This window comes from Amphiprion ocellaris, chromosome 2 (genome assembly GCF_022539595.1).
Source record: "Amphiprion ocellaris isolate individual 3 ecotype Okinawa chromosome 2, ASM2253959v1, whole genome shotgun sequence".
Classification (NCBI taxonomy): Eukaryota; Metazoa; Chordata; class Actinopteri; family Pomacentridae; genus Amphiprion; species Amphiprion ocellaris.
The window spans coordinates 2,057,249-2,072,524 of NC_072767.1; the positions used below are offsets into that span (position 1 = coordinate 2,057,249).

A 15,276-nucleotide genomic window follows, 5' to 3' on the forward strand; every position below is an offset into this window, starting at 1 on the left:
TGCATAGAACATGCAAATATTAACACAAATCTACAGCACGTTCAGTAATCAAACAATAAGATAAATATAAAAGTTAAAAAAACAGAATATAAACACTAAGCATAAAGCTAACGTGTTGCACCAGACACTAAAGTGTAGACATATTTAGTTTGGTGTCTTTAACGCCAATATGTCGCTTACCTTGAGGAATATAAACTCTATTTCGAATAAAATCGCTTAACAAGGATAAAAAAAACTTTCATTTTAATTGTTGCTTGGCCACCATGAACTTTTTTTCTGGCTGAAACTGTTCAAATTTTGCTTCATTTTGCAGTCCTTGAATATGTGTGCGCTTGTGTGTGGTCTTGTGTGCGGTTTTTGGTGGGTGTTGTTTGGCAGCTGTTAGCAGATGAAAGGGATTCAGGGGACTTGGCACACTGCATTTGTTGTGAGTGAATGTGGGGAGACATTGTGGTACGCTGTGTGTGTGAGATTGTGTGTGTGTGATTGTGTGTGTGTGTGTGATTTTGTGCGTCTCACCATAACGTAGTGTCTCTGGATCTCTGTTTTCTCTGTGGCCAGTTTCTCACACTCCAGCTTCAAACTGCAACACAGAAGAAAGGAATGCAGACGTTACGGACATGTTTGATTTGCATCATACTCATAAAACACACAATGCAATTAGCGACATGACATCGAATCCCTCCCAGCTCTCGTCCTCACCCACCCTTCCTCCCCCATCACTCACTGGGGAGGGCGAGGGGAGCGGGGTGACTGGGGTGCTGACAGCCCATTATCACCTCAGAGCAGAGCAGAAATAGACCAAGTCACGCTTGGGGCCTGAAATCCAGCCAAGACTGCAGGCGGGCACATCCAAGGTGTCTTTTCCCCTTTTTCTCTTTCTCTCTCTGGACATTTTTCAATACATATATCCGTGTGCTTGCCTTCTATTCCTCCTCATTTTGCTGCTTTTCCCATATTACGAATCGGTTTGTCCGCTCCCTCTACTGCCACCTTTCAGCAAAGTAAAGTTTTGCTAAAGTTGAAGCTTTAAGTGGGTCAAATATGCCAATACTGGTTGGAAATGTAATAAATCTTCTCTTCTCACGTTCAGGACACAACCTGTTGCTCAGTTTGGAAGCATCTCAGGTTGAAACAGTTCAGCCGAACCTGGTCGTTGATCTATTTTCCATCAATTTTCTATGCACTGATTTATCCTCAGTAGCATCGTGGAGGGGCTGGAGTCTATCCCAGCAGACTTAAGGTGAAAGCGGGTTCACCCAAGCAACCAACAGCCAGGGACACACTTGCATTCACACCTACAAGGAACAAGAATCCCTTAAGCCAGAGGGATCGACTGATATGGGTTTTTAGGGTCGATGTCGATTCCTGACATGTAAGGAAGTACGATGGCCGATATTTGGGACTGATATGCATTGAGTGTAATGTTTTAACAGCATGTGACAGCAGAGAACCTGTCGTTCATAACTAGACTTCTGCATTTATAAGGGTGACAATAACTGAAAATTTAAAATAGAAATAGGAGTGATTAAATTCTCTCCTCTTTTTATGTGGGATTAACCGTCTCCTGCATTTATGTTTGCTGTTCTTCTGTTTTCCTAATATTTTACTGCTCTGTCACTTTTATTTTCCTCTAAAGTTCATATCTTAAAGCATTAATCTTCATTGTTTTCCAGACTCTGTTTCGGGTTAATCTCTGTCTGCCTTCTAACTTAGCTGCTAGCCATTAGCATAGCCTTAGCCACTGTGGGAGAAGCTCATTTCCTGGTTTGGGCAACGGCTTGTGTTTCTTGTTCAGTTTTTGCTGCTTGAGAGACACTTCTGAGACCGAAGACAGAGACAGGAGGCCGTATTAGACCTGAAGTAGCATTGAATTCATCAATTAGCTGTCAATAATCTGTAAAAGACCAAATATTAGCCGACTATCTGTCTATATGACAGGTCTCAGGCCAAGATTCAAACCTCGCAGCTATGAGGCTGCAGTGCTAACCGCTGCTCCACCGTGCCGCTCTGGTGTTCAGTCTCTCTCATACAAGCGTCTCCAGCTACCAAACAGCTCTCCAAGTGTCCTACATTTCTGTCTGTCCTCTGTGTCCGCCCGAACACACACCAGTCCCCCGGTGTCTTCTAAAATTGGATAATGTCAGTAGGTGGATTTGCAAACATGCACACTCCCTTTCTAAAAGTGTTCACGTCCAAGTGCACCGACACCTCCCTCGTTACCTCCCTCACAGTCAGAAATACCCGCTGCCCTACCTCCGACTCCCCCCTTCCTTCCTTCCTTCCCTCCATCCCTTTTTTTGGTTTGCTTTTTATATGTGGAGGCCTTCGGCAGTTTTAACTTGTTTGCAGGCAGTGGATAGATTGATTGTGGGGGTTGTGTCGAGGTGGTGGGACGTTGGCGGTTGGGTGGAGTGGGGGGGGGGGTCGCTTGGTGGAGGGAAAATTAGAATATGATTAATACTGCAACATTACCCCCAGCCGCAACAGGTAATAACAGCCCCATCCGCTGCCTTTCTCCAGCACCGCGTGCACACACACACGTAATTGACTCATTTATCATTGCCAGCCAGCTGAGGAGGAGGAGAGGGAGGGAGGGAGGACGAAGAGTGAGGGAGGAGGAGGAGGAGGTGGGTGGTGAGGAGGATTAAACCCCACCTCCCACCCCTCCACCCTATAGATTTTATTACAGTGGAATTGCCTCTTGGCAGAAGTCACTCACAGCTGGGCCGAGGACTAATGCAACCGTGTGTGTGTGTGTGTGTGTGTGTGTGTGTCTGTGTGTGTGTGCATTCGCCAGTGTGTTCATCACAACATAAACTTAGGTTCAAGAAGACACACAACAGACACGGTTACCAAACGGCAGCGAGATGAGCGACTGTTCTTTCTGTGTTTAAAATGTGCAGCCATGATCACGCCCGTCTCTAAAGATTTCAGTTATAGTCAATCATTAGACAACATCTAATCAATTAATTCTTTAATGCATGAAATAGAGGTCAACTGATATGTGCTTTTCAGGGCTGATATCAATGCTGATTACTAATAATCAAGGAGACCGATGAGGAATATTTGGAACTGATGTATACTGTACACTTCTACAGTAAAAATGAAAGTCTTGGTGTCAAAATTACACCAGAATAATAATGAAGTATTCAGATCTATTCACAAAAAGTAAGTCCATAGTTTATTACAAGTAATGGCCCTATTTTGAAGTATTATCAGCAAAATGTCCTTGAAAGGTCAAAAGCAATGTGTTTGTTCTGCAAGTAATCGGCCCTGTGACCAATATGTATTATCAGTTTAACAACACAAGCTCCAACACCTTTACGTATTTATGTTTTACATGTTTTATTAACAGAATTTCTCATTTTCAATTATTCCAATTAAGTGATGATTGGCTATTATTTGTAATGCAAAACCAATCAGAACAGAGTCGGGGCTACAAATAAACAGAGGTGGCTGCAGCAGAGTCACAGTAGAGCTATTTTAACTGAACATATTTTATCAGATCTTTGTTTTTAAAGAAGTCAATGCTACAAAGAATCGTTAAAAAGCTGGGCATCGGATCTGATTATCAACCAAGCAGATGACTGACTGATCCTTAGTGACCATCAACATTTCAAAGCCACGAAACACAAAGATTTAAGTTTGTGAAGTATAAAAAGCAACGAATTCTCACATTCTGACAACTTCAAACCAGACAAGGTTTAGCATTTTTGTTGGAATTATCATTAATAATGAATAAACTGATCAAATCAATTGATTAAATTGCTGCGTTTTGTTTCCAGTATGTATTTTTCATCACTTATTGAAGCTATAAAATGGCAAAAAAGTGTCAGTTTTCTGGAGATCAGTTAATAAGTAGACTTGCAGCAGGTGAATGGATGTTTCCTTATACTCACATTTTCAGAGAATTCACTGCAAAAAAGGGCATTTTTCTTTAAGGTGCTTAAAAATGGCCACTCACAGCCACAAATGTCACATTCACAAAACCACGTTGGCTCATCAGATTTTGTTTTAGCAAATGAGCAGCAGTCAGCCATCTATTAAATCCCACTAAAGAGAGTCAGGACAGGAAAAAAAATCAATGTCTCTATACCTGTAAAATCAGTCCTTTGTTTTTTTGGCATTGCACTCCAGAAATTGCACAATGGCATTACAAGGTTGCACAACAAATGTGTATACACAAACACACACACAGAGGGAGAGGGTGTGCAGATGGACACTTCTTGTGCTTACAAGAAAGACCCCAAGGTCGCACTCAGAAAGCAATAACCATTCCCCACAAAATGGACTTCAAGGAATGAAATTACTGAGCGAGTGTGTGTGTGTGTTGTCATTATGTGACTGTAGGAGCATAAAAGAAGTTGGAGGGTGGGTGGGTGGGTGTGGGGGGGAGAAAATGAGGGAGAGAGGAGGAAGGGGGGAGGAGGAGGAGGAGGAGGAGGAAGTAGGTATTTCATGTTGAAATGATTGCCTGTAATAATTAGTCTTTGGCTCAGCACCATTTACTGAGAGGGAGGATGGAGAGAGAGGAGAGACGGCAACACAGGGAGGAAACAAGATTGAGTGAGTGAGCGAGAGAGAAAGAAGCAACAAGAAGAAAAAGGAGATATGAGTGCGTGTGTGTGTGTGTGTGTGTGTGTGTGTGTGTGTGTGTGTGTGTGTGTGTGTGTGTGTGTGTGTGTGTGTGTGTGTGTGTGTGTGTGTGTGTGTGTGCGTGTGTACGCGTGTGTGTGCGTGTGTGTGCTCGGTGGGCTCGGTTCCTCCAATCTTTCACTGGCGGTGACAGGAGATAAGATGATCAGCCGAATGCGCTACAAATCTGCAGCCTGCCAGCCTTCAGACAGCTCTGTCAATGCTGCACTGCTACCGAACGCACACACAAATGCTCTTCACGCGCACACACAGGAACACATAAACACTCGGAGCATCGGGGAGCATTCAGGCGTGTGCATGAACACGCTAAACTGCATACTCGTGGCACGCACTGCATATATGCAAGCATAAAGCAAGCAAGAAAACGCACACGTGAGCACATAAACAGAGCACACACCCACACAGAGCTGCTAAATAAACACAGTGAAGAACACACGCTCTAATGAGAGCCTACAGACAGTGAAGCATCTAATTTTGCACTTTGTAGAAATGTGCCGACTGCCTTTTTAGTCACCGTGTTTGAATCAGGCCACTGGGTATTGTAAAAATGTCAACGCTTTACTTTCTAGCGTTTGTTTTTCCCGAACAATACTTTTACTTTTCCCTATTCCCTCATTGATTATTTTACTAAAGCAACAAAGACGTTTTCATATCTTTCTTCTCTGCAACGCACTTGTCCATCGCTTTTGGGATTTTTTTTATTTTTTTGCACTGCGTTCAAGAGAACATTGATTTTCTTTCTACAAAAATACAGCAATGTGGGCAGGACTGCAGACACAGAACATCTCAGAACAAGTCGGTGCCTGATGTTAAGACAATAATTAAGTCAGGTTTTCTTTTTTTGATGATGAAATACAATCAGCTGCATATTTTATATTGATAAAGCAGAGTTTTTTCCTGCACACATCAGGCAAGTGTTATCCTAAAGACAAATCCAGTTAATTTTCTTCCTTCCCAAGAAACATCTACACACTGCAGTGGAGTGAGACCTGTTCTACTATGTGAAGGTTTTAGGATATTACATGTTGTGTTATGGAGTTTTACTGTGCATTAATCGTTTCATTTTTTCTTAATTAAAAAAAATGCAAAACATTAGCTTTGCCTGGTTCTCAAATGTGAATTTGGACTTCAGTGATAGCTAACTGGGTATTTCTGGGCTTCTGAGCTGATGGTTGGACAAAACAAGCAATTCAAATATCAGTCAGCTTAGATTTTGGATAATTACAGACATTTCAAAGATCAACTAATAAACTAATCTGCAGAATAACCATTAAAATGTTTGTTAATTGCAGCGTTGAACCTCAATATTTTTTGCACACAGTCCATGTTAGGATTTTTTATCTCACAAAGGCACTACTAACTGAACACTGAAATTTGTTAGGATTTTTTATCTCACAAAGGTACCAATAACTGAACACTGAAATTGATATTACATATGAGTTTTATAATATTGAAAATAATAACCATTTAATGTTCAATGAATCCATGAGTTATGCTTGACTTTTAAAAGGAAAGAGATGGAGCTAAGCACCAACTCCAAGTTTTGATGGACACAGACAGGTCAGGCTGGAAAGTTGCAGCCGCTTACATTTAAAAAATGCGTCTTCTTCTCCACATGCACACACTAACAAAGATAGTGCTTTGGCCCTGACACACAGCACATTCCTGCTTTCTTATAATGTAACAGTTAATTGTACTGAAACTGCTAGCCCAAGGTTGTTTGAGGGAGAAACCATAACAATCCTCCCTGAGGAACACCTGCATCCCCCCTATGAGATACCACTAATGGCTGCATCACATCCCAACTAACAATGGAATAATACAAACTGGTTAGAAAGCGGGAAAAGTTTGCAGGAGGGTTCTTCTTACAGGGTGCAGCTCCAGGGGATTGGATAAATCATGTGCCAAGAGATATGGACGTATCTGTGCACCAGCTAATGGGAGAACTAAGTCTAAACCACGGTTTATCCCCACCTTTAGCCAATCACATTTCAATATTTGAATTAGACGTTTATATCTATGACCTAGCACCACAGTACTAGACTGAATAAAATGTTGTGTTCACTTTTGATTGTATCCTTTTCTGGGAAGCTGTTCCAAACAGAACAGGTCCTTGTACAAGATTCTTTGGAGACACTGATATTTACAAAATAAACAGCTTAAGTGGAGAGAAGTAGTTTGTCTTCTATCTCAAATAACAAACACATTCAAGATCCAGTACCAAAAGCTATCAAAAATGTTTGCTTTTTAACAATTATTTTATCAAATATTTCCCCATGATTTTGATTTAAAAACTTTTTACTTTCATGGGGATACTTGTGTAAAGACAAACTGATGCATGTATGAAAGTGAAAAGTTTTAATTATGATGCTAAAAACTAAGGATGCTCCCATCCATTGGAACCAGATCTTTATAAAATCACTCACATGATGCAAAACTGTCAATATTTTTCCTCTACATGCAGCTTAAATGGCATCAGATCCCTTGTGGAGGATAAGCAATCAAACCAGTTCAACACCACAAATTTCGAAGGCTGGTCGCATGAAGGAATCTGTCGAGTTTTGGAAGGTGGCTTACACTGAGGCAGAGGGTTTCCTGCTGAACACTTTATTGCCGATGGTTCGTTATCTCCTAAATGCAGAGAAAACTTGAGGGCTGACTCACGTTAATTTTTCAGCACTGTTGCCAAAAGCTGCTCAAAAGGAATCCAAAAGAAACTTTGGATGTGGTACATGTCTCTATAAGTGCCCTGAGATGACAAATACCATGAATTCAAATTAAACCGAAATGAACCTGTAACAATATGTTGCCTAAATGCTTTTATTTGTTGCAGTTTTTGTAGTCTAAAGTATCTAAAGTTTTATTCCACTGGAATGGAATTGACTTTTGTTGCCTCAGTATATTTTATTATTCTAATTCCATGTACTGTTTTCATTTAACTTTTGTTCAAATTTTTTTCTAAAATTTGATCTATTTTATTCTACAGTAAAGCTATATTAGTTTCGTTCTAAGGTGTGTTTTAAAAAGAGGGAGTGGAATAAGCTGCACATGTTGCCTGCCAATAAATAAACAATTCTCAATTCAGGACACTTCTTCATCTTTTAATTTAAATACTTAATATGCAGTTTGTATAGTTGAATAAACAAATATTGCTACAGAATAAACAGAAAGCATTCAAATAATCCTGTGATCGGTGTACCGTTATCAAAAACAAAGACGTTTGTACAAGAACATGAATCCACATGCTTGATTTGTTGCGTTTTCTCTGGACTGTCACATCTGACAAATGTTCTGGTAACTTTTATACTACAATACTTTTATGCTAACGCTCCTCCTTGCTTCATTCAAATATACTCATAACAGAGAGCTATAATATGTTCATGATATTTACTTGCACGCCAAACTGGACATTACACGCAGTAATATACACAATTAAACAAAACTCTAAATATAAACAATATCAAGCTCATCAAACTGTCCAAATAACTAATAGCCAAGCATATTTACAAATTTCTAAACACTAAAACTTCTGCCCATGAGTGGTGACAACTGAGCTACTACTTCACCAACAGTAAGATAGAAATATCCCACCAGCTGTGAAGGAGCTCAACATGTAACAAATGATTTAACTGCAGCTGATGAACCGTGACTCTGTGTGACATCTCACCTGTCTGAGGTGAAGGAAAGTACGCAGTGTGACGTGTCATCAGATCCCGATCCATGCTGGGGATCATTTCTGATTGTAAGTAATTAATAAAGCTACTGCTGCTATACGTAAATGTATGCAACTCTTATTTCCGAGACGCCCAAATGCATCCTGCTGCTGCTTTTACACGTATTTATGGCACTCAGAGGAAAGACTCCTCCAACCAGCCGGAAGCACCAAATTAAACTTCAGCTCCAGTTAACGTTTTGTCCAAACCCGGATGATGGTAATTTTTGGTGAGTCTCCGTCTTTATCAACATCTCAGTTTATAGCTGATGAGAAACTCAAGAGCCAGGTGAACAAGAGAGGGGTTTAGTGATTTTGCATGGCGCTTGGTGATGTTTTTGAACCAACACTAGTGTTAAACTGTGAGAAAAGACTTCTCCAAATTGCTTGTGCGTCTTTCCATTAATGCAACGACAAGTACTTCAGTTAAGCACTTTATGCTGTGTTGAAAGTGAAAAGAAAAGTCCCACATAGTGAGACTGCCGTTGCGACATTTACAGAAATGTCGCAACGGTCGCAAATGTGATCAGGCTGTTCATTCATAGACACGTTCAGATGCCGTCAGATTACAGAAAACTCTTGGATTTATCATCTAATTCTTTCCTAACCTTTTTCAACATTTATCCAACTGCACATCTGGTTTAGGTTGATGATAGCTCTGCTTAGCCAGCACATTCTGTAGTTAATCCCCCATTAGGATTCTGCCATAGGAGTCAAGAAAATCTGGTTTGTTTGTATTTCTTTAAACTAATCACAATCATCTTGGGTGGAGCTAATCGAAGCATGCAGCTTCATTGTCCACTCAGAACAGTGACAAGTGGAATTGTTTTGACGAAGCATTTGCATGCGGGGAGGCAACGACTGTCACTGAAATAGAAAATCCAATGAAACTGCACAATCTGGATCCTCTGTAAAACTTTACATTTTCAGTTTGGTAGGTCGCTGCACTGAGGTTGTAGTTGTTCAGTCCTGTAGTGGCTTTAGAAAGTGGTTTGATGTTGATTGCAGAAGGGCAGCACGAAGCTTCCTATGGCAGGTTTATATCCTCAGTCTACATCTGGTGAGTCAGAATAGGTTCACTATATCGGTTTGTCTTGTGTCTTTGTCCACTTTAACTCTGATGAAGACATTAATCTGTTCACACAATTAAAACCTGGGAATTAATCAATGCACTCCAGTCCCTCAAGAAGTATCTGATTCTGCTGTATTTTTGCTAGAAAATGCACAAAGAAGCCTGTTTCTACTAAGCACTGGTTGGAGATAATAAAACTCGGGTACAATGCTGCATCCAACCACGTGCTGCAATTTGGAAACGACACACAGTACTGCAATTAACAGCTTTTTTCATTACTATTTAATCTGCTAATTATAATGTTGATTAACCAATTCACTGAACTGGTTTATGAAGTATTGTTTGCTTAATGCATCCTTCCCTCTGAGTCTCGAACTGGCTCTGCAGCTTTCACCCAAACAGGCATCATACCTGACAAAGTTCTACACAGAGTTCCCAGCCTGCAGAGAACAAAGCCGCCTATATTTATATCTATATATGCACATGATGGGAGCCATGTAACTGCTGCACCAGTGCCGTGCCTTTACAGTGTCAGGACCATTTAGCCTGCCAGCCTCCAGGTATGTGACTGTTCACTTTACATCTCATTAACTATTGATCAACCTTTCCTCTCTGCTCGGCAGCAGAAACCTCCAGCCTCGCTCTCAGTCTCACCGTCTTCGAACACACACACACACACACACACACACACACACACACACACACACACACACACACACACACACACACACACACACACACACACACACACACACACACACACACACACACACAAACACAAACACACACACCAGGGACCCACCCAACTCGCCCGTGTACTCTTTCATCATCTCTCAAGGGCGAGTACAAGAGCAAACACACACCTACACACACACGCACACACACATGCACACGCATCCACAAAATAAAGCTGGGATCTTGTCGCACAATAGCAGGCAAACCGTAACCCTCTCTGCTGCTAGACTTACTGCACAGGCAGGCCTTTTATAAGGGTTTCACACACACACACACACACACACACACACACACACACACACACACACACACACACACACACACACACACACACACACACACACACACACACACACACACACACACACAGGAGAAGTGAAACAAGGAGAGGGTGTATCACAAAAACACACCAAGCCACAAACAAAATGCAAACGTTACTTTAAAAAAAACCACAAACCCTCAGCCTGCCCTACAGCAAATATAATTTTGTCATTTGGTAAGTGGCAGTTAAACACAGATGATACCTGACACACACATACACACTATTACACACACAACCTATCCAGTTACATGCGCTGTAAAGACATATTCAATTGAAGCTCACACCGACGGTGGTCAAAATAAATGTGTCGGTGAGCGTAATTCGACTCTTTGGTAAAGAGCCAATGGGGGGCTGTTTTTGAAATGAAAATTTAATTTAATGTTCTTGATGGTGAAACAATTAACTGGTTGCCTACGTGTCTCAAAAGACAAACAGAAATAGAGAACAAGGAGAGAAATTACCTTGATATGGAGCTTATGTAGTACTGCGCAGTATATGATGTATATGTATAGAACTGTAACTGTAGAATGGAGTTTCTGAATTAGGGATGAAGCTTTTAAACTATTTTAGTCGGCAGTCGATAATTAATTAATCATTAGTGTGACTGAAGCACCCATGACGTATGCTGATGAACTTTATTTTAGACACTAATATGCAATTGTAGTGGCTATAATGGTTTGGTTGCATTAGCCTGGACATGTGACCAACGCTTCTCACTCTTTGGACACCCACAGTGCTCCGTTCAGTATGACTTAAATTTCACTCCATGCCACACAAATCGCTCACTGTTCACTCCAATAAATGAAAAAAGTTGACCATGCACTGTATTTTCATTATAGCTCTAACTTCAAAAAGCGCGAATAAAACCGGAGCTCGACAGATTCGTCTTTATGCTTTGAGCTCGTAATGTGAGCGCTACCGGTGCAAAATCTGTGTAAGATAAAGTGACGCTCTGCTTTTTAAAGAAATCCACTCTTTGCTTCATCTAAAATCCTTTGCTTATGAGCCCTCAGATATAAGGAATGTTGTCCCATTATTTGCCCACAACTCTGCAAATCTTGTCTAGCCGGCGGTGATTAACTGCCCCAGAAGTCTTTGTCATGGTGCCCGTTCAACCCTCACAATGCTCTCTGCATGCAAACATGGAATGGCCTGTACAGTAACAAACACAGCAAACAAGCCTGGAGGTGCAATCAAACACTCCTGCAAATGCACAGTGCATTTCCTGACATGTACGTCCTTTGGGTTCTGCCTTTTCAGTTAATGTTTTTAATCGATTAAATTATTAACAGTGATTAATCAATTCACCAATATTGATTAACATCCCTGCTCTGAATTATACCTAAATTAATGATTTTCATGATCAATTAATCCTCTCATTATATTTTGGTTTAATCGTTTGGGCTACAAATGAAAAAACTGTGAAAAGTTCAGGTGCAAGATGAAGTCTGTCTGCATGTCTGGTTCTGTCTAACCAGCAGCGAATAACAGAAGGCAAATACATTCAATATTCACCTCGATCATGTGGGCGCCGGTCTATTTTTTGCATTTTTGATTAGACGGCGAAAAGAAAATAACTTTAATAATTGATTATAAAATGATCTGGTGAAAGCTGAATATTTTAACAGCACACACACATTAACACACACACACAGTCTGCGTCAGCACTTAATACTAGTATGTCATATTTGGGCAGAGATGAGTGGAGGGGCTCTTTAGGGATGAGTGGCAGCATATTAGTGGTGAGTGGAGAGTATCTTACTCTACAGACCACACACACACCGGCTATAATGCAGCATGTCTGCATTCACCAAGAACAACCTGTGTGTGTGTGTGTGTGTGTGTGTGTGTGTGTGTGTGTGTGTGTGTGTGTGTGTGTGTGTGTGTGTGTGTGTGTGTGTGCGTGCGTGCGTGTGTGTTTGCAGAGAGAGAGAGAAAATTACAGTAATGAGAGCTTTGTGTCAGCAGCTCCTCCCGTCTCCCTTCAGTCTGCTGATTACAGCCTGTTTAGATAGTTAACGCACACACACAAATCAGAGCAGCTGACCCAGTAATGACCCTCTAATTAATTAACTCTTCCCTTTCTTTAGCTCGGTTTTTAGAAATCTTTCTCAACTCAACCGCACACGCCACAGAAACCCAACGCACAAATTTAGAAACCCAAGCATCCACCGGCGCGCACAGTTGCAGCTCATCAGGTCTAATCCCTTCCCTCCGTCTCTTTCCTGTCATCTAATCTAACAGAATCTGGCCACCTTCCCTGCAGCCAAAATACACAACTAAGCCCTGCTATTTCCAGACATCTATTTGTGTGCAGAGATAATTGGGGGAGGCCCTGGAAGTGTGTTAAGCACATGCATCAGATTGGTCTGTCTGAATGGGTCAGCGTGCGTTTGTGTCCATCTCTGTGGGCATTCAGGTCATGTTTTCCCTGCAGGGTGAATAGTCTCCAAGTGGGTCTGATTACGTGAAGGTGTAGCCTGCAATCACACGTGGCTCTGCTGTGCAACCTGTGGACTAAATGAGGACACCGCTAATCCTACGAACCATCACTGTCCGTCCCGTTTCTTAAAAAAACCTGCAACCCAAAAGGTCATTTTCATGGTTTGGTAAGCAAACTGGAAGCTTCTTAAGAGTTACACCATCGAGCTGCTTGCCATGTTAAAGGATAACTCCTATTTTTACTACATAATGGCTGGTTTATGACCTCAAAGTAGCATATGGCTCAAGAGACGTTGACATGCATGACTGGGCTACTTAGTGATTGTCACACACATAAACATAAAAAGCCTTCAGTCAATGCTAAGTGAGGTGATACAAGATTTCCCGAGTCTTTCTGCTGCAAGCTGTCATTAAAAATCATGGCAACCATTTGAGATACACTTACAATGACATTAGCACAAGACTGGACAATAAATTAAGATAACAGGTCCAATATCGGCCAGTTTAGTCAATATAACACAATACAATTCAACAGCATCACAAACTACGCATTAAAAAGCTCAACAGTTTTATTGCAGGACTGTTGTATAAGACAACGAAACTGTCACCTGAATGTGACGCAAGTTTATCCAAGGTAGTCTGTAAAATAATAAAATTTGTTTGTCACAAAACATTTCAAGAAAACCATATAAGGAAGTACATTTATATAAATATTTAAACATACTTCTGTATATGAGGCAATTTTTCATTTGTAATTTTGGGGCATAATAAATAAAATTTCCTTGATTTGCCATGGAATAACTAATTTACACTGCAAAACTTTGTAACATTTTGAAATTATATTGTAATATCACCCTATCCCAGTTCAACAATAGCATTCAGTAATAGGCTTCAAATTACTTTTTCAAAATCAAAGGCACCAGAATAGTGGTTGCCGTGTCTCCAACACAACTTGAACAGCAGCCCAAGTTTACTGCTGTTTATTCACCAATTATCAGCAGCCAAACCAAGTTCTTCCAATTAAAAGGGTTCATTTCCACCTGCCAGATTAAACACGCACCTCACAGATAAGTGAAAAGATGTGAGATAGCACAGGCTGTTCCAGTAACTGCTGCTATTGTTACGAGCTTTGGTTACAGCATTAGTTGTCTGTCCTAGTCATACGCAGCGTGTTAATCTGCTGTGTTTTTGTGCTCAGAACAGCCTGTGGGCTGTTGGAGAAGCCTGTGGGATGGTTAAACAATCTTTCCTGGAAACCTGAACCAGACCTGCTAAAGCAGCACGCTGCGGTACCGAAACTGGAAGATGCAGATGGAATCACAAGCTTGCTCTTGATCCCAATCATGTTCTTAATCTCATCATTCATTTATTGTTGATCCTGCGCCCTAGTTCTCAGTACCAGCGCTTGGCAAGAGGGCGATGCTCCAGGTGTTTTGTAACACGAGGTGTTATGTTGAACTGCTGCCAGAGGAGCTGATCACACCGTCTCAACCAACAGATCCAGGGGTGACTCATGTTCACTGAATGGCTGGATTTGTCTGCCTGAAAAGCCCAGCGTCACACGGACACTGCAAATAGATTTCTGAGGGGAGTTTTTTTTTTAATAAAAATGTTCACAAGGTGATAACCTTGGGTTGCCCTCTGGTTTGCTGAGAGCAAATGTTTTTTTAAGGTTCTCTCTCACACTGAGGCAAAATTCAGTGCTCATCCAGGTGAACAAACAGATATGAAAAAAGATGCCAAGGCAAAGAGGTGGACAGGATCACAGCTTGGAGTACTGAGCTGGGTAAGTGTGAGTGGGAGACCTGACTAGTGTTGTCACAATACTAAAAATGATAACGCTGATAAGATACCTGCTTAAATATACTGATACAGAAACAATACCACTACAAAACCTAATACATAATGAAATAACAGATGAGAAAACTGTAAAAGAAAGAATGAAAATACTTTGACTATATCAACACAAGGCAGGAGGTAATTGCAGTACCATAGAGTGCTGCTCATACATTTTCATATCCAACCAGAACTGGAGGAGCTCTTCATTAAAATCAGCTCTTCACACGTTCACGTCTCTCCACCTTTACGTGTCAAACCGATGCTGTAAAAGGTTAAATCCTTGAAGAGATAAAAGCAAGCTGTACTTTAACGCCCATTTTAACCACCTTCTTTCTGCAGGAATTCTGTTGATCATTGTACCAAGTCGTCTGCGTACGTGTGACTTTTAGCAGCTTGATGAAAATTAGTTAATATGAACGTTGCATTTGCATATAGAGATGTTTGTCACTTAAGTAAGTTGGCTAAAAAAATTAAGCCAGATTTAGTCTGACTTGC

The 15,276-nt window shown here is 41.0% G+C and overlaps 1 protein-coding gene across 3 annotated transcripts in view; it reads right to left on the bottom strand.

The window, feature by feature from the left end:
- tle2a (TLE family member 2, transcriptional corepressor a) overlaps positions 1-15,276 on the bottom strand; it is a 52,759-nt gene that overhangs the window by 21,604 nt on the left and 15,879 nt on the right. For all 3 annotated transcript variants that reach the window (XM_055017816.1, XM_055017815.1, XM_055017813.1), the window contains exon 3: positions 520-583. In XM_055017816.1, the coding sequence (XP_054873791.1) occupies positions 520-583 (64 nt within the window). The remainder of the gene's footprint in view (positions 1-519; positions 584-15,276) is intronic.